The sequence below is a fragment of the Cydia splendana genome, chromosome 1, assembly GCF_910591565.1.
Source record: "Cydia splendana chromosome 1, ilCydSple1.2, whole genome shotgun sequence".
In the NCBI taxonomy this organism is placed as follows: Eukaryota; Metazoa; Arthropoda; class Insecta; order Lepidoptera; family Tortricidae; genus Cydia; species Cydia splendana.
The window spans coordinates 2,150,707-2,174,780 of NC_085960.1; the positions used below are offsets into that span (position 1 = coordinate 2,150,707).

At 39.6% G+C, this 24,074-nt stretch overlaps 1 protein-coding gene across 1 annotated transcript; it reads right to left on the reverse strand.

Annotated features, from left to right (window-relative positions):
* Positions 1 to 109: 109 nt before the first annotated feature.
* Positions 110 to 23,867, reverse strand: LOC134789391 (nucleolar complex protein 3 homolog). Its single transcript, XM_063760023.1, has 13 exons — positions 23,740 to 23,867; positions 23,381 to 23,661; positions 22,596 to 22,813; positions 21,955 to 22,199; positions 13,789 to 13,954; positions 12,643 to 12,763; positions 11,636 to 11,849; positions 9,448 to 9,636; positions 4,002 to 4,183; positions 2,187 to 2,395; positions 1,641 to 1,819; positions 705 to 889; positions 110 to 347 (listed from the first exon to the last, which is right to left on the reverse strand). The coding sequence occupies exons 1-13, from the start codon at positions 23,743 to 23,745 to the stop codon at positions 143 to 145; spliced, it is 2,400 nt and encodes a 799-aa protein (XP_063616093.1). The 5' UTR covers positions 23,746 to 23,867; the 3' UTR covers positions 110 to 142.
* Between the last annotated feature and the right edge of the window lie 207 nt (positions 23,868 to 24,074).

Below are 24,074 nucleotides of genomic sequence, written 5' to 3' on the forward strand. Positions count from 1 at the left end.
CAGCGGTTTAAGTGTGAAGTGGTACCAGATAGAGAGACGGAGTAGGAATGTTAAGCGGCAAATAGAAGAATAGTATATATAGTATTTAGAAAAAAAAAAGTAAAATAACTAACATTCACATTTATTCACTAAACGTCCACAATCACCTTTTCTTCTTGAGCAATGCAAAGTCAACCTCATTCAAATTCACTTTGTTCTCAACATCTTCACACAGCTGTTTGAAGTCGTGCTGAGCCCACACGTGAGTGGGGGGCACTTTAGCTTTATTTCTGGGCTTGGGAGGGGGGATGGACGGTTTAAACGCCATTTGGGACCCGTCGTACTGTTCGAAGATGTGGACAGCCGAGCTGTAATCATAGAAACGGTTTGGTATGGACTTTTGTATGGATGTTATTTTGGTATTAGCCTTTCATATGTGTGGTGGTCAAAAATTGTGAGTTCAAACCACGGTTGACAGATTCAGATTTTTTTTTTAGAAATTGAAGTACAAAGGCGAACTTTAATTTTTTTTTATTCCTTTTTTTATTTGAAATTTTAGTTTATTTGTTGTTGCCGTATAGCGTCGATGTGAAGCGGTTTTTCGCAACAATGGCCTGTCTCTCGCGGTTCCTTCCCGCGGGCCAAAAGTAAGCTAATTTGGACCGCGGGTCGTAGTTTAGAGACCCCTAACAAAGAAAAACCTGCAAGAAGGTTTACAAACTTACAGTTTACTATCACTCTTGGTGACGGCCTGCTGCACGGCGGGATGGTAGTGGTGCTGCAGCACACACAGCTCGGTGAGCACGGCGGAGCGCGCGTGGCAGTGCGCCGGGGACTCGAGGGTCGGGTCGAAGTGCCCCGCGCCGGATTCTGGGTCGGGCTCGAACAGTGATTCCACGGCTTTGCTTTGCTGTAAATAAAAAAAAAACCGGCCAAGTGCGAGTCGGACTCGCACACGAAGGGTTGGGTTCCGTACCATTATCTTTATCTATAAAAACGGTCACCCATCCAAGTACTGACCCCACCCGACGTTGCTTAACTTCGGTCAAAAATCACGTTTGTTGTATGGGAGCCCCACTTAAATCTGTATTTTATTCTGGTTTTAGTATTTGTTGTTATAGCGGCAATAGAAATACATCATCTGTGAAAATTTCAGCTGTCTAGCTATCACAGATCACGAGATACAGCCTGGTGACAGACGGACGGACGGACGGACGGACGGACGGACGGACGGACGGACGGACGGACGGACGGACGGCGGAGTCTTAGTAATAGGGTCCCGTTTTACCCTTTGGGTACGGAACCCTAAAAATTAAGGACATTCATATTTGGGAATTACTATTATTTTTTCCAAGTGTAGTCGAGTTGTAAAATCCGCCATAGGGACCGTGCGCGCTGGAGGGTTTGCCATCTTGTGGCTCGAATCGGAAACATAAACTAAACATTGACAACGTCAATGCAAGTTTGGCCCTCTACAGGTCACGTATACGTTTTCTTGTGCATTGTAGGTTCTGCCATCTTGTGGGCTACATTGGAAGATTTGGAAGCTTAGACTTGACATTTACACTTCGCGCCAATAAACAGGGCTCCTGTGCTGCCTCCTACAGTTCATGCACGGCCCCTATTAAGCTAATAATTAAGTACATATAATTTTCATCTACCTGAGCCAATTGATGTAACAGCGTCAAACAGGCCAAAGCTCCATTATGTTGCAGTTGTAACGCGAGAGTGGCCAGGCGCTTGGCGAAGGCGGCCAGCTCGTCGGCCGACACGCGCCGCGCCCGCGCGCAGATCTGCGCCACGGATTCTAGCACGATCTTTGCGTCGTCGTGCGTTTTCCCTGGAATTGGTTTATTTGTCTATTTATTTAAAATTATATTGCACAAATAAACAAATGCATTCTCTGCCAGTCAAAGCCATTAAGGACCGATACAGACGGACTGCAAACTGCAACCCGACTGCAACTTGTATGGGAACTGCACGTCGACGTTGCAGTAAGCGTGCAGTCGGCGTGCAGCTCCTATACAAACTGCAGTCGGGTTGCAGTCCGTCTGTATCAGCCCTAAGTCAAATAGAAACATGAAAATTGGTGCAAGAAAGCTTCCATTTAATAAGTTTTCTAAATTTTTAAACGGACTTAAATATGAAAGCATTTTAGCCCATGAAGCAGAAATAGACGCTTCGCGCTCGCTCGGTCATTAACATACCAGCATGTACGGTGAGCATGGCGGCGTACAGCGCCGTGTGGAACCTGCCCGGGTCCACGTTGATGGCGTCGCCCGAGCCCGCCAGGATGGCGAGCACGCAGCGCACACACAGCAGGCGCTCGCGGGACCCGATCAGCTCGTCCTGGGTCAGCCGGGCCAAGATGGCGACGAGATCGGAGTAGTATTCGAGGTTGATTACGTGGGTGAATCTGGAAATATAAAAATATACACTCAGATCGTACAAAATGTTTGTCCCAACCACCTTAGATATATTTTTACTTTGATAGCGCGATTCTGAAAAGCAGCGCCACCTAGCGGTAACTGTTTGCCCAATCCAGTTGGATTGTCGTTAAATACAAAATCATACATATTGAAATAGTAGGCAATCAAACTATCATTTCAGGGTTAGGTTAGGTTAGGTTAGATTTTAATTTGTTCGTAAGGAATTTAAGTTTAGATTATTGTATATTTTTATTTTGTCATGGAACCTAATTATTTGTAAATTTGTCACTTCGTCTTCTATGGTGTAGCAGTAGCGTGCACAGAGATTTGGGACTGGCTAGGCAAAATTATATCAGAAAACCGGGCAAGTGCGAGTCGGACTCGCGCACGAAGGGTTCCGTACCATAATGCAAAAAAAGGCAAAAAAAAAAACGGTCACCCATCCAAGTACTGACCCCGCCCTACGTTGCTTAACTTCGGTCAAAAATCACGTTTGTTGTATGGGAGCCCCACTTAAATCTTTATTTTATTCTGTTTTTAGTGTTTGTTGTTATAGCGGCAACAGAAATACATCTGTGAAAATTTCAACTGTCTAGCTATCACGGTTCGTGAGATACAGCCTGATGACAGACGGACGGACGGAAGGACAGCAGAGTCTTAGTAATAGAGTCCCGTTTTACCCTTTGGGTACGGAACCTTAAAAAATGAGAGCTACTAACTCACCAAAAAAATTGCGTGATGGTTTTCATTTTGTTGTCAAGTCTTTTCAATTACTTCTTTTTTTGGCTAAACGAAAGCTTCGAAAACGCATCATTTTTAATAGTTTGCACACACACACACCCACACCCACAACTTTCACAGATAAAATTATCCATTTTTTCACTAATCGCACTTTATAATTTCCGGCAACTGTTAACTGTTATCTCATAAACTCACCAAAACAAACAAACAATGGCGACCGAATAAAAAATGTAAATAAACTTAACCAAATACTGTAAACGAATAAAAAAATAGTCTCGTTTTTGCACTAAATTACCATAGCAAATGCTACTTTTTAAAATAGTCACGTAAACATCGGAACTATTCGGAAACTTTCGGGCGTCATTCGTTTATGTTTGGTACGAAAGACACTGCCTATTGCGTCTAAATGTGTGCGTTACTTGTATAATTGTGTGCTCGTACTTATAGGAAGGTCCACTACACTGTAACCGCGTAACGACGACTCACGGGGAGGCACACATAGAAAGATTTAGACGGAAATGTTTTCTGTCTTTGCCGTGCAAGGCACGTAGCGGCGCTAGTGCCGCGTGGTGTAAACTTCGTCGCGTAGAATTATTATAGATGATGACTTGATGACAAAGCTTAACCGGTAGATGGAGCGCTTATTAATTTTTAGAATGTTTTAAGTTATATCGATTACTGATAGTACGATCAGGTATAAATTAAATTAAGTAGTTTAAGAGGATAGACATCGGAATTATAGTAGGGTAGGCAGTGCCTTTTTGCCTTTATGAAGTGCACGCCACTGTGGTGTAGTAAATGAAGTTTAGTCATTTCAGTATCTGGGATATAAAAACTAAGATTACTACTCACTTGGCTAGTCCGTCCAGCGCCGCACACAGCAGCTTAGATCTCGGCGCCGTCTTCAGCAACCGGAAGTAAATGTGGAACACGGTCTTGGTGACTTCCGTCAGCTGTTTCCGGCGGGAGACTTCGCTCTCTTGAGCTTCTGTCTCTAGAAGTTCTCGTTCTACTTCTTTGAGCTTTTTCGCTCGCTATAATAAACAAGATATAGTAAGTAAATAATAGGAATGTTGCCTGTACCGTGAACCAATAAACAAATTCCGACTAGACCTGCGCTAAGCGAGTGTAGGCTAATGAAGTGGTTCTATTGGTTCTCAACAAAGTAACAGACACATCCCTCGCTACGCATCCTAGCGCATCTTTGGTGGAAACGCAGCCTTAATCTAGAGATGAGATTAGGCCAAAATTTTCCACATAAATAACTCAGAAATTTACAAAAACTTTTCGACCTTTTTTGAAATTTTCTGCATACTGAAATTTTCTGTACAGTCAGCATAGAAAATAGCTAAGCAAGCCAGGTGTTTTGAAATGATCGAACTTGTGTTCAGATAATTTTAAACACCAGAACCACCCATATAACCATTCCAGTCGCAGAATCACAAAGTGGTAACTAAATGTCAGATGTGTCGTAACAGAGTCCACACAATGTGTCTAGAATTGTTTCGAAACAAAGTGTCGTCGCCGTGTCTACACTTTTCCGTAACAAGGTGTCGACACATTTGTGTGCACTTTGCGTGCGGTTTGCGACTAAATCTGACAGCAAATTTGTGACAGCAAATGTCAATATAAAATACCTCTTGAAAACCAAGGTTTGTCAAACTACTATTAGTGTCTCGTGTGCTCGTAATTCTAGTAAGTCATCATGGGCAATGCAAATGATAATAATCGACCGAAACCATATAAACACCCAACACCCGTCAACCTTTTACAGAAAAGTTTTTAAAGAAATTCAATAAGCTACTTAGCTCAGGCAACGAATGCTCCAAAAGTTGTAGAGGGAAATGCTCGGAACACAATTTTTGACTCCGTAACTCGGTTTGACAAGTTAGGAGGTGAACATATCAAAAGTCCCCGGCCGTAGCCCTTGAGCGGGGGGGGAGAGAGGGGGCTTTGAAGGTCCCATTTTCCCGTTTTTCGATTATATCTCGGAAACTATGCATCTCAGCGACATGGCCACTTATACAAAATGAAAGTTAATTTAATTTGTTACAAGTTTATTCCGTCAATTTTTTCGATATGTTGAATAGTTTTTGAGATATCCGCTCTTGAAAGTTTATTTAGGGCTCTCAATTTTATCTTGATATATCTATATCAGTGAAGGTGCTAGGCCGTGTTTGGTATCGTTTTCGTATAAATCTGGGGTGCTGAATCCATTTAAGATATCACATTGACACCATTCCACAAAATAAAAATAAATCTTTTTAGGGTTCCGTACCTCAAAAGGAAAAAACGAAACCCTTATAGGATCACTCGTGCGTCTGTATGTATGTCCGTCTGAATACACAAAATAGTTCTTTACCTATAGATGACAGGAAAACCTATTAGAAATGTGCAGTCAAGCGCGAGTCGGACTTAATGTACGGAACCCTTAATACGCGAGTCCGGCTCGCACTTGGCCGGTTTTTTTGAAACTCTTCTTGACGCTTAACCGCTGAACCGATTTCGTTGAAATTTGGTATAGAAATAGTTTGCGTCCCGGAACAGGACATAGGATAGATCTTATAACCAAAATCATCTTTTGAAGGTGTGAAAAGTGGCGTGGAAATTTGTACGGGAAATCAATAACCGCTGAACCGATTTATATGAAATTTGGGATGGTCTACATCTTTGATTTAGTTAAAAATGATGAAAAAACATGACTTCAAACCTAAACTTAAACAGTATTAACTTCAAGAAGTCAATTCTGAATTCCCCCCTACACCTCATTTCACACCTTTAAAGGGTGATTTTTGAGATAACTTATTATATCCTGTCTCGGGACTCAAAATATATGTGTACCAAATTTAAATTAAAACTGTTCAGCAGTTTAAGCGTGAAGAGGAGTTTAAAAGAAAGTATTTTAATAAGTTTATATGTTTTTACTTCGGAATGGTGTCAATGTGATACCTTAACTAAATTTGGTACTGCGAATTTATACGAAAACGATACCAAAACATGGCCTCGTAGCTTTACTGTTGTAGAAGTCAAAATAAAATTGAGTGCCCTAAATTCTTATTACTTGGCCAAACTTGTGTAGAAGGAAAAGGTAAAATAAAAGTCTTCGGCAGGAATATAAGACACAAATATATTTTTTTTTGCGTTACTATTTCATTCATCAAATATAAACATACCTTGATTATACTATTCTAGTGAGATCCTCATAGATAAACAAAAACATTTACTTAAAAAATTACAAGGTCGAAATGTCACGGAACTTTTTTTTTTTTTCCTTTATTAAGGGGCTTTTTCGATTGAACGAATATGTCACACCATAAAAAACAGACTTAATTAACAAAGTTAAAAGAAAGTAAATAGCTACATCTAGTTTAATTACATCCCACATTTCTGTCCCTCAGACCGCACTTAACAATATTTAGTACCTTTTCAACAACCTCAGACATGGGGTTCGAAAGGTAGGTATTACATAACCCAATGGAACTGTCATTGTCATGAAATATCTGTCTTCTAAGTCGCTCATTTCGGACACACTCCATTAAAATATGATACACATCCTCGACGCGATTACATAAGGTGCATAATTCCGAATTCACTTTACGCATGAGGTAGGCGAACTTATTCAATGGAATGTGTCCAGAGCGCAATCTCAATAATAAAACTAGATCCTGCCTACACAACACACTATTATCAATCCAAGGAGAATTAAAGGGTTGTGGCTGTATTGTCTTATACCAAATACCTTTGTCCCTAGATCTCTCGTCGAAATATTCCTTCCACAATTCGCGACACTTTAATTTGACTAAATGTAAACAGTCATTATTGCCCCCATATAATGTTTCAAGTGAAATTCAATGCCATCGCTGCATGCCTGTTTTGCTAATGCATCAGCTGTCTCATTGCCACTTATACCTACATGCGATGGAATCCATTGCAATATTATAACTTTTGCCATAGATTTAGTAATATGTGAAAAATATAAACTTTTATGACAAAAAAAATCTGGGCACAATTTAAGAATCACCCAATTGCGTCGAGGAATCATCTGTATTTTTGTTGCTTGTTTCATTACCTCCTCGCTTCTTTTTTGTCCTTTGTATTCTGTAGCAATTTGTTAGATCTGAAAATAAAGATAACTTGCGTCGTCACGGATGTCGATTTATAGGTTTTAGGGAGTGCAGAATTCGAAAACGATGATCATTTTATAATCCAAGATGGCGGCTACGTATTTTGTCATAAAAGTGGAATCCAAAATAGTCATCATTTTCGAAATCTGCGCCCCCTAAAACCTATAAAACGACATCCATGACGACTTTTATGACATAGTGCATGGCCGCCATCTTGGAATCCAAAATAGTCATCATTTTCGAAATCTGCGCCCCCTAAAACCTATAAAACGATATCCATGACGACTTTTATGACATAGTGCATTGCCGCCATTTTTAAATTGAAAATGTTATCATTTTCGAAATCTGCGCCCCCCAAAACCTATAAAACGACACCCATGACGACTTTTATGACATAGTGCATGGCCGCCATTTTGGATTCCAAAATGGTCATCATTTTCGAAAGCGGGGCCCCCTAAAACCTATAAAACGACATACATGACGACTTTTATGACATAGTGCATGGCCGCCATCTTGGAATCCAAAATGGTCATCATTTTCGAAATCTGCGCCCCCTAAAACCTATAAAACGACACCCATGACGACTTTTATGACATAGTGCATGGCCGCCATTTTGGAATCCAAAATGGTTATCATTTTCTAAATCTGCGCCCCCCAAAACCTATAAAACGACACCCATGACGACTTTTATGACATAGTGCATGGCCGCCATTTTGGATTTCAAAATGGTCATCATTTTCTAAATCGGGGCCCCCTAAAACCTATAAAACGACATCCATGACGACTTTTATGACATAGTGCATGGCCGCCATCTTGGAATCCAAAATGGTTATCATTTTCGAAATCTGCGCCCCCTTAAACCTATAAAACGACACCCATGACGACTTTTATGGCTTAGTGCATGGCCGCCATTTTGGATTCCAAAATGGTCATCATTTTCAAAATTGGGGCCCCCTAAAACGTATAAAACGACATCCATGACGACTTTTATGACACAGTGCATGGCCGCCATTTCGGATTCCAAAATGGTCATTATTTTCGAAATCGGCACTCCCTAAAACCTATATATCGACACCCATCTCGACTTTTATGACAAAGTGTTTTGCTACCATCTGCATGCAAGACATTTCTATTATTTTTACGTACAAAAATGGCCCCCTGTCAACTTTCAATCGAGATTTAATCGATAATTTATTCGATTAATATTCAGATTAATTCAATTTCAATCTATGTTAGGTCGACTAAACTAATCGCGATTAAAATTTGAGAATTAACTTTTTTTATTCCATTAATTAGTCGAATAAACAGTTAATCGATTAATGCCCATCTCTGACCACGGCATTTTTACACTTTGAGAATATCTGAAAACAAATCAACACAAGGAGCCATTTTGCAAATCCAGTAACATACCAGTAACTTTGTTATTACTTTTGACAGCGCGTGTCATGTGTCAACACAGAGTCGACACAAAGTCGAAACATTGCAACTACTTTGTGACTGCAATATTTCTCAGCCTTGAACCATATTTATACATCATAATTAACAAGTTTCGTAGTATGTAAAGCGTTATTTCTGTTATTTAAGTATAGTATACGCATCGAAGTACTAAAAATGCTTCAAATAATATAGTTATGAACACAGGCACTGAGAAGTAAACAATTTCATTTCCGGCTAAACTAAAACAATGTGGTGGCGCGTTGATTATATTACACTTAGTTTATCAAATCACTCGAGCAGTTTAATTCCCCATAATAATTTAAGTCATATTGTAATATAAATGCAAACAATATATAATTACGTCTTCTAATCCGTTTTAGAGATGGCGTATTAATGTCACTTATTTTTATTTAAGTATTTTTCCATCTGACAGTTTCCATTTGACAGGAACAAAATGAACGAATGATTTTGGCATAAAGTAGTCGCAAACCCGAAACAATGTGTGCACACGGCGACCACACTTTATGTCACTTTGTGTCATGTGTCGACCCTTCCCCATTTCTGGTAACTGTGTCGACACGGCGACGACTCTGCGACTGGAATTGTGACCGAAACAGACGGTGTCGACACAAGATGTGTCAACACCGCGTCGTAACGGCGACTGGAAATGGTTGTATGGGCACTGAACTACTTCTGTTTCTGACTGTAGGTAAATAGGTATTAAGGACAGACCATACCTTCTTCTCCTTCTTAGACAAGTTAACGATCCTCTTCTTGTGTTTCTCTTCCATTTTCTTCTTGTGTTTGACATCGGCCTCCGCGTCGAGGTCGACGTCCCTTATCTTGAGGCTCAGGAGGCAGCGCAAAGCGGTGGGCTTCAGGCGTTCCCCACGTCGCTTTACTAACTGGTTGATTAGTCGGACAATCTGAGAAAAATAGTAGTTTGTGTTACAAGGGACCAAAATGATCTATTTCCGTCAAGGGCGTACATTGAATCCTGAGCGTAATGAGAGATTCAAGTGTTAACGCCCAAGACGAAATAATTTTGATACCGTGTGACACATACTGCTTTTCACATCAACTATGAGGAAAATAAAAAAATCTTAGTGTTGACACAATCTGATGCTTAAACAGATTATTTAAGCTAAAAAAATAATAAGCAAAAAAATGAAATTATAGTGTGCTAGAAAAGAAAAGTGTTACTTTGATCCCTCCTAGCAGGGAAGAAAAGTGCCACTTTGATCCCCCCTAGCAGGGAAGAAAAGTGCCACTTTGATCCCTCCTAGCAGGGAAGAAAAAGCCCTTTTCCGAATAAGTGATGTGAAAAGATAATTTCAATGTAAACTCCTCGCACCTCGCAGGCAATTTTCGACCCCTGGAAGTTACAAGCTACGGTAAAATGTTGATAGCGCGATGCAGCGCAAGGAACAGCGCCATCTAGCATGAAATTGAATAAATCTACCGTTAGAGTGATTTCTCCTTTAGAATTTCGGAACACGGTGTGTGCGTGCTTGATAATATCGGCCATCTTAGTGTGCGACCTTTATACAACCTACAGAAAAATGTTGATATCGCGATGCAGCGCAAGGAGCAGCGCCATCTAGCATAAAATTGAGCAAACCTACCGTTAGAGTGATTTCTATTTTAGAATTTCGGAACACGGTGTGTGCGCACTGCTTGACAATATCGGCCATCTCAGTGTGCGACCTTTATAGAACCTACAGAAAAATGTTGATAGCGTAATGCAGCGCCGGGCACAGCACCATCTAGCGGACGATTGAGGAAACTCACCGTTAAAGTAATTTCCCCCTTATTATCCTCCTGGAACACGGTCTGTGCCCCCTGAAAGCTACAAGCTACGGAAAAATGTTGATAGCGCGATGCAGCGCAAGGAACAGCGCCATCTAGCATGAAATTGAATAAATCTACCGTTAGAGTGATTTCTCCTTTAGAATTTCGGAACACGGTGTATGCGCACTGCTTGATAATATCGGCCATCTTAGTGTGTGACCTTTATACAACCTACAGAAAAATGTTGATAGCGCAATGCACCGCCGGGCACAGCGCCATCTAGCATGAAATTGAACAAACCTACCGTTAGAGTGATTTCTCCTTTAGAATTTCCGAACACGGTGTGTGCGCACTGCTTGACAATATCGGCCATCTTAGTGTGTGACCTTTATACAACCTACAGAAAAATGTTGATAGCGCAATGCACCGCCGGGCACAGCGCCATCTAGCATGAAATTGAACAAACCTACCGTTAGAGTGATTTCTCCTTTAGAATTTCCGAACACGGTGTGTGCGCACTGCTTGACAATATCGGCCATCTTAGTGTGTGACCTTTATACAACCTACAGAAAAATGTTGATAGCGCAATGCACCGCCGGGCACAGCGCCATCTAGCATGAAATTGAACAAACCTACCGTTAGAGTGATTTCTCCTTTAGAATTTCCGAACACGGTGTGTGCGCACTGCTTGACAATATCGGCCATCTTAGTGTGTGACCTTTATACAACCTACAGAAAAATGTTGATAGCGCAATGCACCGCCGGGCACAGCGCCATCTAGCATGAAATTGAACAAACCTACCGTTAGAGTGATTTCTCCTTTAGAATTTCCGAACACGGTGTGTGCGCACTGCTTGACAATATCGGCCATCTTAGTGTGCGACCTTTATACAACCTACAGAAAAATGTTGATATCGCGATGCAGCGCAAGGAGCAGCGCCATCTAGTATAAAATTGAGCAAACCTACCGTTAGAGTGATTTCTATTTTAGAATTTCCGAACACGGTGTGTGCGCACTGCTTGACAATATCGGCCATCTCAGTGTGCGACCTTTATAGAACCTACAGAAAAATGTTGATAGCGTAATGCAGCGCCGGGCACAGCACCATCTAGCGGACGATTGAGGAAACTCACCGTTAAAGTAATTTCCCCCTTATTATCCTCCTGGAACACGGTCTGTGCGCACTCCGTGGCGATGTCGGCGGCGTCCGCGTTGCCGCAGTCCATGAAAGGCACGGTGGTCTGCGCGATGTTCGTGGCGTAGTTGAACTGTGGACGGGCCACTAGCAGGCCGCAGAGGCACCGGAGGGACACTAGGGCTAGACTGACGGCTGCTTGGTCTGGTTTTCTGTACATAAAAAAATTGTCATGGTACTTCAGTCAACCTCAGTACTTTTTGTACCGAGACTGACTGAAATAGCGAGACACGTTCGTACGTTTCCGTGAAAAAACGATGGAAAATAATTATGCACTACATCTGTATTAAGTAAGTACAGCTATCAGAAACAAGTGAATAGATACAGAGATTAAGGTATCTCGTGGATAAAAACCGGACAAGTGCGAGTCGGACTCGCCCACCGAGGGTTCCGTACTTTTTAGTATTTGTTGTTATAGCGGCAACAGAAATACATCATCTGTGAAAATTTCAACTGTTACTAGCTACTAGCTATCACGGTTCGTGAGATACAGCCTGGTGACAGACGGACGGACGGACAGCGGAGTCTTAGTAATAGGCTCCCGTTTTACCCTTTGGGTACGGAACCCTAATTAAAATTAGCCGGAAAAATACTTTAAGCAAATTTAAATAAATAAATATTATAGCACAATTTTTGACACAGATCGACTTAGACCCACAAAAAGCTCAATAAGGCATTAAGGGTTAAACATAGTAGTAGTAAAAGCCTTTATTTTATGTATTTTTTTCACAATTTCATTGGATTACAATTTATTACATTTATTTGCATGTCGCGAATGCGGAGAAGGCCTCCCCCAGTTTTTCTTATTCTGTGCTATTCTCCACCAGTATCTGTCGAAATTTCTTAGCTCATCTCTCCATCTTGTATTTGTTTTTATTTGTTTTCTCGGTGTGTCAGGTTAAGCATAACAAATTCTTGTTTCCTTATGATATTGTAATAACTCACCTTGTATCTCCTTTTTTGGGTCTTAGAACTGTACAAGCTTTTTCAAGCCTCTGTAGATATCTTTTGTAGAATTCTAGTAACTCCTTTTCGTATTTGTATAGAGATAACGTGTCTTTCTTTACTGTAATACAAATGAATAAAACAAAACATTAGTATATCCTCGTAAGGCCCAATGTGCATTACAATGTACACTCCGTTTCAATCTAATTAGAACCTTTCATAAACCAAATAAAGTAGCATTTCTTTTGTCTCATGGTTTTCTCAAACAAACGAAATTCACCCCAATTTACTATAGTACAAGAACAAGGTTCAAATTAAAAATAGTTTAATTAAGAATAAATCCCTATTATATGAGTCGCTTAACTTCAAACTCGGGTAAATCCATCTGTCAGATTATACAATTTTGGTATTAAGAAAAGGTAATAGGGTAGATATTTGCTGAAAGGGTCGAATGGATTTACCCGAGTTAGAAGTTAAGCGACACATATATGGTTTGGTAAATAAGTCCTGATTCGTCAAATACAGAAATAAGACAAGAATTGTTTAGCTTCCGTTATATCTATATAGTTCGTTTTTTTTAGCATTAGAAATAAGGTAAACGGTATGAGTCTAATACGATAATTTATATTCTTCTGCTTTCATAAGTAATAGTTACTGATTTTTAAAAAGCGTTTTCAATTTAAATACATGTTAAGATCGCTTACCTTCTTTCAAGTTCTTTCTAATGCTAAAAAAACGAACTATAAAATATTATGTTATTTTTCGAATTATATTTGGTAGGACTGGCAAAAATAACATACATTTAACATTGGAATAGTTTTGATGTCTGATCTGGTACTCAGGCAGTATGTCCTTCCTTGAACACCTTATAAGCGCCGCCTACAACTTATCTGCTTTGCCTAAAGGTTGACTGGTAGAGAATGCCTTATGGCATTAAGTTCGCCTTTTGTACAGTGTATTTTCTTATGTGCAATAAAGATTAACCCCCTTATTCATAAACATTTACTAAAGTTAACAAGCCGATAATAATCGTTTGTCCCTTTCCATCATACGTCGGAAAGGGACAAACGATTATTATCGGCTTGTCAACTTTAGTAAACGTTTATGAATAAGGGCGTTAGTTGGTAATGGTAATTGGTAACTTACATTTAATGTTCGAGTAGTCTTGGTGTCTGATCTGGTACTCTGGCAGTATGTCCTTGAACACCTCATAAGCTGACAGGGTGGCGATCTTGCGTACTGAGTGGAGGTTCAAGGTTTCGTCCTTTAGACGCTCCTCCATTAGGTACAGGATTGGGTACAGATTTTTTAGCTGAAAGGAATAGTTATCAAATTGTAATTGATAAGTATATTGATAAACTGCCAATATTTGTTAGTTTCTTTAGAAGACATCTTTCGAGCAGGAATTAAACCAGTTCCTGAAATTCCTGATATCCAACCTACTCGTGGAGGGGATTTCGCATACCTACACCAACATTGACAATGAAATCAAACTAATTCACTCGATTACCTTAGTGAAATAAACTTTGATAATATAATGTCACATACGGATCCACTATACATAGCTGTACACTTAATTAATAAACTTACGGAATCCTTGGAGATCGGTAAAACAAATAAAAATATCCCAAGAAATCTACGTGCAATTAAACCTTGGATTACACCAGGGATCCTTAGATGTATCAGAAATAGGAATGAGTTACAACGGAAAGCTAAATCGGATCTTGGCAATGAGATTCTGAAGGTCACATACAAAAGATACCGCAATTATTGTAATAATTTAATTAAAAAAATAAAACGGAAATATGACAGGGATCAACTTGAAGCAGTAGCTAAAAACCCCAAGGCCTTATGGAAAACTATTAAAAAGATCACCCACTACAAAGCCAAAGATAACAACAATAGTCTGGAACTACTCAATACTAAACCGTCTCCCCCTGAAGCTGCGAACCATATCAACCATTTCTTTGCAAACGTAGGGAAAGACCTGGCTGAAGCAATCTTAAAAAGCCATACAACTGACAAAAACACGGATGTCGTGACAATTGCATCAAACCCCTCTTCTTTCGTTCTATTGGATACAGACGCCGCGGAAGTGGATACCATTCTTATGAACCTGAAAAACGATAGTGCTCCGGGATGGGATGGAATCCCCACAAAGTTTCTGAAGCTTGCTAGAACAGTTATTGTCCCAATCGTAGCTCGACTGGCCAATCTGTGTTTTGCTACAGGAACATTTCCAGAACCTTTAAAACAGGCTATTGTAACACCTGTTTATAAGTCTGGGGAGACAGACAATGTTAATAACTACCGACCTATATCTGTGCTACCCTCTATCTCCAAAATAATAGAAAAACTGATAAATAACAGGCTTACTAATTATCTTCACAAATTCAATATTCTTTCAGAGTCTCAGTTTGGATTTAGAAAAGGAAAATCCACAGAAGATGCTGTCTTGGCTCTTACAACTGAAATAACACGACACATAGACAAAGTATTCATTGACCTACGGAAAGCTTTTGACACCGTCTCTCTTCCCTTACTCGTAAATAAACTGGAAAAAATAGGTATTCGGGGAAAGCCGCTAGATCTATTCAAAAGTTATGTACAAGGCCGTTCCCAAAGGGTAAAAATTGGTACGTTTTTGAGTGAGGAGAGCCACATTGCCTATGGCGTCCCCCAGGGAAGCGTCCTAGGCCCCACACTCTTCCTTACATATATTAATGACCTCACAAACCTCAAGGTTGACGGCGGATGCGTGTTCTCGTACGCCGATGACACAGTGGTAGTTTTCAACGGGAGCTCATGGGACGATGTGTATGAAAAAGCTAATAACGGACTGCACAGAATAGCTTCATGGCTGAATTGTAATCTGCTGACACTCAATAGCACTAAGACTAACTATATATGTTTTTCGAAGTACGAGAACACGCAACCACCACATTTTATTATATTTTTTATTTTATTTGAAAAATGTTTACATGACCTTACAGACAGATCCAATGCGCCATGAAACTTAACATTAACATATACCAAAGGTACATATAACAATCAGGTACAAACAAACACTTACAAATCACTAGGTCCTTATCACATCCACAATTATACCTTAACGGATGTAGGCCTCGCATCCATCACCTCACAGAATCTCATGCATTCATTTCTCACAGACACCCAACGCCACGCAAACAGGTCGCACTCGGGTACTGATGCCAAGAGTGCATTCAACTGTGTGAGGGCACGGAGCAGCGGAGAGTTCAGTCGTGACACGGTGCGTCCCGCTGGCAAAGCCAACAGATCGCGTCGCCGCGGTCTGAGGGCTATCCTGGGGATGTCTGGCACATGTAGTCGCACAAGTCGACTCACCAATTCTGGACAGTCCGAATCACCGCGCAGAGTCCGACACGCCAACGTCAATAAGCTTAGGTTACGTCTCACCTCCAAAGAGTTGTAACCTAAGGCCCCAAGGAGATACTTTGTCGGATAAAGAAACGGGTAATATCCAAACATTTTTTTGTATAAAAACCTTAAAAAGGCTTTTTGTACCTTTTCAAGAAGCAAACTGTAGGTAGATTCGTAGGGATGCCAAACGATCGATGATGTCTCAAGCTTGCTTCTTACAAGTGCATTATAGACAAGCCTGATAGCAACAGGATCGTTAAACTGACGAAGGTTGCGTGTAACGAAGCCCAGTCTTCGAAAGCAGTTGGCAGCAAGCGTCGAGATATGCTCATGATAAGTGAGCCGCGTATCGAAGACCACACCCAGATCTTTAATAGAACACACGCGGTTTATAGGCTCGGACCCCAGCACATATTGTGCATGCAACGGCATATGAGCACGGCTGAAAGTGCAGACGCAACACTTAGCCGGGTTGAACAGCAGCTTGTTTTCGGTGCTCCAGAGAAAAACCGAGTCGATGTCCCTTTGTTCAGTTCAGTTCAGTTCAGTTACTTTATTGGTAAAAATATTTTACAGGTCACACAGGTACATTTGAAATAAGATAATAAGAGAATAAGATAATTATTATAATTCTAGATAAAAAATACTACATCAGTCAAAGTTTACAAATCTCTAAATATGATAATAATGATCGTGCAATAATTGTTAATATAGTAAATTTTATAATAATTTATTTCATAAAGTCATCAACAGAATAACATGCTTGGTCTAGAAGTAAACATTTGAGTTTTTTATTGAATATTGAGTCGCTATCTGTAAATTTAATGTCATTAGGAATTTTGTTATATATTTTAGGCCCGATAATACTGAGAGACTTTCGGGCCTTCGCGAGTCGTTGCGTAGGAGCGACTAGCATGGGCAATCTGCGGCTGTTTGCGTCGCGGGTACAGGTTTTTGTGTATGTTTCAAGGTTTGCCCTAACGTATCTACATGCTTCTAATATATAAACGGCTGGTAGTGTTAGTATTTTATGGGTCTTAAATAGTTCTTTGGCAGGGTGATCAAACGGTTTGTTGGAAATTATGCGCAGAGCTCGTTTCTGTATTTTGAAAACCTTGTCGCGGTTTGCAGCCAGACCCCACATATCAACGCCTCGGATAAGGATGGAGTGGAAGTATCCGTAATAGGCCTTTTTCAGGTTACTTGTAGATAGGCTTGGAGCGAGTCTTGACAGGGCGAAACATGCTGACGAGAGTGAGTCACAAACATGGTCTATGTGTGAGGACCACGTTAACCCTGAGTCAATGACATATCCCAAGTACTTAGTTTGATCCACTTGTGGAACTAGAATATTATTTACTTTAATATTTAGGGGGGTTTTTTTGATGTTACGTAACTGAAAGTGAATAATGTTAGTTTTTTCTAAATTTAAAAGCATTCCATTTGCCAAAAACCATTTGTTGATTTCGACCATTGCTATATTAACTTTAGATTCAAGGCAATTATAATTTTCAGCTACTACTATTATGCAAGTATCATCAGCATAAATTACGTATTCTAATTCAGGGGATGCCGCAGTTACGTCATTTACGAGCATGAGAAAGAGGTTATTTCCCATGCTCGATCCCTGTGGTACGGCACAGTCTCCTATAGATTCTAGATCAGATCTAGCATTGAGGACGCAGGTAGTTTGTTTTCGGTTTTTTAGGAATGAGACAATGGTGCTGTAAAATTTGCCTTCAAAGCCATATCTCGCTAGCTTTTTCATTAAGAGGGAGTGATCTATCATTTCGAAGGCGCGGGACAAGTCACAAAAGATGGCTGCAACTTGCCGCCCGCCCTCGAGGTGCGTCAGTACACGCGAGATCACATCACGAGCTGCGGCAGTAGTAGATCGGCTAGGTTGGTACGCGTATTGTTGTTCGTTAAGCAGGTTATTACAGGTAATATGTCTCATTATTTTAGAACTCAGCATGTGTTCAAAAATCTTCGATATTATTGGGATCAGAGATATTGGACGAAAGTTTTTGGGCTCATTCATTTCGCCTTTGCCTTTGTATAGTGGTTGTATTTTAACTAATTTTAATATGTCCGGATAAATTCCCGCGTCGACACAACGATTGAATAACATAAGCAATAGCGATATTAGTGTCGGTGGTAGATAATCTAATATACGCGTTGACATATCGTTAATATCCTGCGAATCTTTACGTTTGATATTTTTACATGCTTTCACCATTTCACATAAGGTAAACTGTTCATAATGGAATATAGGCGGCTCCTGTAGCAAATATTTATCAAGATATTGTAGGGCGGTACGGCAGCACGGTGGCCTATTGTTATTATTTATGTCTATGTAGTAGTGGTTTAGGAGTGTAGCGGCGGCCGCGGCGCGAGTAGCATCGCAGTTACCAGACGTGTTGCTAGCGAGTATGTCGAGCGCTCTGTTTTTATTTTTATTATCACTGCACGTCTCGGATGATATTACGCGCCATACACTTCGGCACATGTTATCATTACAATTTTCAATCGCTTTGTTTACGTAGTGGCTGCGCGTATCTGCTAGTTTTGTCCAGTATAAGGGCTCGAGTTTTAGAAGTTCCGAACGTAACTCAGTATCATCTGGATTTAGTGATAGCTTACTTTTAATAGTTCTTATGCTGTTTCGTAATATTTTAACACTTTCATTTAGCCACGAACTCGCATTTGTTTTTAATGGTTGCTTTTTCACAGGAAAATGTACATCAAAATAGTGTTTAATCACATACAAAACTGATTCAAAGGTTTTATTGGGGCACTTATTTTTATGTAGTAAATTATCCCAATCATGAAATTCCAGACTTTGAGTGAAACTTAGCTTGTTGTTATTAGTAAATACACGCTTTAGGACATGTGTGGTTGAAGATTGATTTCTTTGTATCAGTATTGTAGTGCTCACACATAAGTGGTCGGAAATATGAAGATCAAGACAGGATACATTTTTTATGTTATGAGTTGGTAAATTAGTGTAAACATGGTCGATGCAAGTTTTTGTTGAGTTTGTAATTCTAGTTGCGGATTTGTTTACAGCTTTAAAACCATTTTGTCTAAGCAAATTTAATAAGTACGTAGTGTTGTTACATTTTGATAGTAAATCTATATTAATATCACCGACTAATACGACATTGTAGTTTTTATTAGCTTGTAAACTTAACATTTCGTTCATCTTTGAGAAAAACAGTGATATATCGCCACTGGGGGGTCTATAAACACACACAATTACAAGGTCCAGTCCGATACATTCCACGGCGCAGGATTCAAAGTGCATCTCCACCGATAGTCTTTTAAATTCGGTTCGCTCCATGGTGACTATGTTAGGCTTGACATATATGCAGGCACCACCGCCGCGGCGAGTAACGACTCACAGTCAGTACTTTGCTCCACTCCATACACCAACTTAAGGTCATCTGCATATAGAAGACACTGAGCCGATTGAAGGACTGAACTGAGGTCGTTTATCATGATGCCGAACAAGAAAGGACCTAATATGGAGCCTTGACTAACCCCAGACCGGGTATGGTATGGGGCCGAGACAAAACATCCATGCTTGACGTACTGCTGCCGATCGCGTAGATAACTAGCGAAGAAAGACAACAATGCGGGAGAAAAACCAATCCGATCTAGTTTCGCCAACAACACATCGTTATCCACGCGATCGAAAGCCTTACTGAAATCAAAATAAAGGACATCGACTTGGATACCTCTATCTAGGTGCTCAGATATGCTATCAGCCAAAATTAATAGGTTGGTGTTAACCGAGCGACTATGTCTGAATCCGTGTTGTGCGTCACATAAAAACGGTTTTACCTGTGCACATAGAGTTCGGTGGACTATTGACTCAAAGAGCTTGGCCAGAGTGGAAAGGACGGCAATGGGCCTATAGTTTTCCACGATTGTAGCGTCATTTGCCTTTGGTATAGGTCTCACCCTCGATAGTTTCCAGCGAAGAGGGTACGACCCAGTCCTCAGTGCCAAATTAAAGATGTAGTGTAAAGGGGCTTTAAGGCACATGACCTTACAATAAAAACACATGTATGTGACCTAGTCGACACACGCATCTGCCACTGCCAAACTATTGAAAAGGTTCCATTGGGCAAGTATCTGGGGGTTATTCTAGACCAGCGTCTCTCATGGCACAGACACATAGATTATCTAAATGGTCGAGTCCGAAAGCTCATATGGTTATTCAAAACTCTAAAGCATGCCGCTACTACAGAACTTCTCACTCAGATATACACGGCACTTGCCCAGTCCATCATGACATACTGTATTCCAATTTGGGGCGGAGCCAATAAAACCAAGTTTCTGGAAGTTGAAAGAGCACAAAGGTGTTTGCTAAAAGTTATGTTTTCTAAGCCCTATAGATACCCTACTGATGACTTATATAAAGAATGTAACTTACTATCTATAAGGAAACTATATGTATTGAGATGTATTACAAAACTGCATGTGTCAATTAAGTACATAACTACGTCTAGGATTAGAAGGCGAAAACCTAAAGCTGCACTAGTGCCAGCATTAAACTCAAAATTCGCAAAAAGACAGTTTCACTATCAATCACCTAAATTATATAATTCTATTAACGAACGACTAGATATATATCCTCTACAAATGCATGAATGTAAGATAAAGGTCATAGAATGGTTAAAAACCCTACACTATAACGAATTGGAAGCCATCGTATGATAAATAGAGAATATAAATATATACACACAAACACACATACACACACACACACACACACACACACACACACACACACACACACACACACACACACACACGCATACATACACGCGCGCGCTAGCTATAAATTAGGTTAAGTTAGTTAAATATGTAATATTATTAAGTATATTAAGTTCGAAATAATTTTATAGCATGTCTTATAGTAATTATAAGTAACATACTTTGTTGTAACATACTAAATTATATTATGGATTGTACCCTCTCAAATTATGGAAGAGCGGGGCCTTCTGCCACAAGTATATTTTATACTTAAAAGAAGGTTCCAACCTTATTACTATTGTAATGGAAATTGTAACCCTTAATAAACAATTTTTCATTTTCATTTTCATTTTCATAATTGAAGTTGAAGTTGTCAAAATCAGCTTGATGTTAAAAATGACTCAGATAAATTTTTCATTCCATAAAGAAAAACCGGCCAAATGCGAGTCGGACTCGCGTTCTAAGGGTTCCGTACATTACACTATTTTTAACAATGTATTTTTTTATGTGAAACGTGAATGAAATGTCTTTAAAAAACCCGTAAGGGTCAGATCAAAAACTAAGTAATGAAGTCCGACTCACACTTGACTACACATTTCTAATAGGTTTTCCTGTAATCTATAGGTAAATACCTATTTTGTGTATTTTTTTCAAAATTATAGACCCAGTAGTTTCGGAGATAAAGGGGGCGGAAAGGTAATTTTTTGCCTATTTTCTTGAATAATAACTTCTAATCTCTATATCTTAAAATTATGTTTAAAAAATATATTTCAGATTCTCACAATGAGCTCTTTTGATTTTGATATAATTTGCAAAACTTTGTTTTTTAACTGTCTCATTTACCCCCCAAAAGTGCCACCTATATTTAAAATTCATTTAATTACGTTACATGTCCGTCTTTGGGTCACAGACTTACCTATGTGTACCATATTTCAACTTAATTGGTTCAGTAGTTACGGAGAAAATAGGCTGTGGCTGTGACAGATGGACAGACAGACACATGAGTGATCCTATAAGCCTTATAGTATAAGGGTTCCGTTTTTTCCTTTTGAGGTACGGAACCCTAAAAAAGTCGCGTATACTTATTGCCAATTTTTTTATCCGATTTTTATTGATTATTGCTCTTTACAAAAATAAATAACAGACCTTTTTTTCCGGTTCCTCAAGCAGAGAAGAGCACAGAGCTCCAATCCGCAGCTTCTCATGATTCAGCCGGTCTCTCCTAGCAGCCATCAGCTCCACGGTACTGACCACCCCACCCTCAGGGGTCTCAGTTTCTTCTTCACCCGTTCCTTCCATGCCCGAGTCGGAGTCTGAGCCCTGGGGTTCTTCTTCTTTTGTTTGTACTTCTTTTTGAGGTTCTGGGTCATCCTCTCTTTCTGATTCTGTGTCTGTAATTATGAATAATAATGGATCTGGTAATTTAGAGATTACTTTTACTGGGGGTAAAACTGATAATTATTAGATGTAATTTTTTGGAAAGACACCAACTAATCCTCTATTAATATCTACCATTGAATTTATACAGTTTGAATGTAAAGTCAAAAATGGTGGATTGTATTGGATTGTGTTTTAAATAAGGCCTCGAATTGATTATTATTTTGGTGTTTAGGCAAAGATTTACTGACCATAGTGTTTTGTTAAACTAAAATTCAGAAACAGTAGAAGTAAGCTTAGCAAGTGAGCTGTTCAAAATGGTCAAGAATTAAGTTGTCTTCAGATTCTTTTAACACCTCATCCACTTAGCTACTTCTGCTGCTAATTGTACATGCAAACTGCTACAATACCTGCATACTCCTCAGTCCTCTCCATAAGCCCCTGTTTGGTCTTGATAGGCAGCAGTGCCCGCATCCTTTTTGCCGGTCTCTCTGCCATCTCCTGCTCATACTTTTCCTCAAAGTCGCTCTCAGATGCGGATTCACTCTCCGCACCACTGTCACTTCCTACTTGGGGCCTTTTCTTTGGAACTTTCTCTTTGTCAATTTTCCTGCGTTTTCTGTTTGATCTAATGGCAGTTGAAATTAGGATTAGTCACAGTCAGACAATCTGAATGTCTAAGTTAATTTTAGGGTAGGGTATCTTTTTCAGTAACTATTTAAACCTTTACATATCACAGTCTATAATATTATATAGCAAAAATAACAAACATAATAACATCATATTTTTGTAAAAATACAAAAAGATGATGTACAGTATAGATGTAGTGCATAATCCTTTGCCATAATATTTTTTTGGAAACATTCGTATTTAGCATGATAAATACAAGAATCCTTCAGTCAACCTCAGTACTTTTTGTACTCAGACTGACTGAAATAGCATAACCTGTTCACGCGTTTCCGTGAAAATACGATGGTAAAAGAATATGTACTAAATCTGTATAAGTTTCTTATCCAGACTTATTTGGACTATGGACTTCTAGGTGATTACAATGTTTAATTGTGGGTCTATTAAAGTGTTAATTTGTCAATAGACTTGTATTACAGGCTCATGGAAGTTTAAAGTATGAAATCAATTATAATTACAGCACACACAATGTGTCCAGCCCCAACTATGTAAAAATTTCTTCACTCACTTGTTCTCATCCTCTTGTTCCGGCACATCAGCCAGGAACCTCGGGTTCTTCGCCAGCCTCTTCATAATGTACGTTTTCTCCTCGTCATCCAACATATCGCCCCACTCGTCGGCCGACTCCTCGCTCTCACTGCTGTATTCGATCTCGGGCTTCGGCGGCGGCTGGTTCTGCTTCTGGAGCTTCGCGCGGTGCCGCTGCAGCTTCATCGTGCCCTGCTTCTTCATTCTGTTCGTGGTCTGGTTGTTTCGCTTCACCTTACTTACTTTTATTTTGCCTTTTTTCTGAAAAGCAAAGTATAATTTTTGTTTGGTTAGAAACTATTTCAACAGCGTAAGTTTTACGTTTAGTTTTATACTTACAGCCATGGTGTATATTTAAAGTAATTAGTACTGATTTATAAAGCTTCCGTAATTTATTTTGAGGAAATTAAAACAACGTGGATTTGACAAACGAAGCACGGTAAATAATTTTGAGAGATGAGATGACGGATCAGAGAAGTATATTTGCTGTTTAACCATCAACACAAAATATGCTTTAAATCAAATAAATTTTACCTTAGTTGCTATTGAGTGTTGTTGAGTGTATTATATTTTGGGGCTAGTTAAATTATTTGACTTATTTATTATTCTTAACAACGCCATTTTTTATTTCAAATTAAATAAAGTAACTTCAAATTAAAATACGCCTTTGTTTT

Excerpts from the sequence above, each read along its gene's own strand:
- LOC134789391 (XM_063760023.1), bottom strand. Across the intron at positions 22,200-22,595 it reads GAGGACTGAGGAGTATGCAG|ACACAGAATCAGAAAGAGAG; the intron begins GTATTGTAGCAG and ends TCATAATTACAG. Across the intron at positions 2,396-4,001 it reads GCGCTGGACGGACTAGCCAA|ATTCACCCACGTAATCAACC; the intron begins GTGAGTAGTAAT and ends TTATATTTCCAG.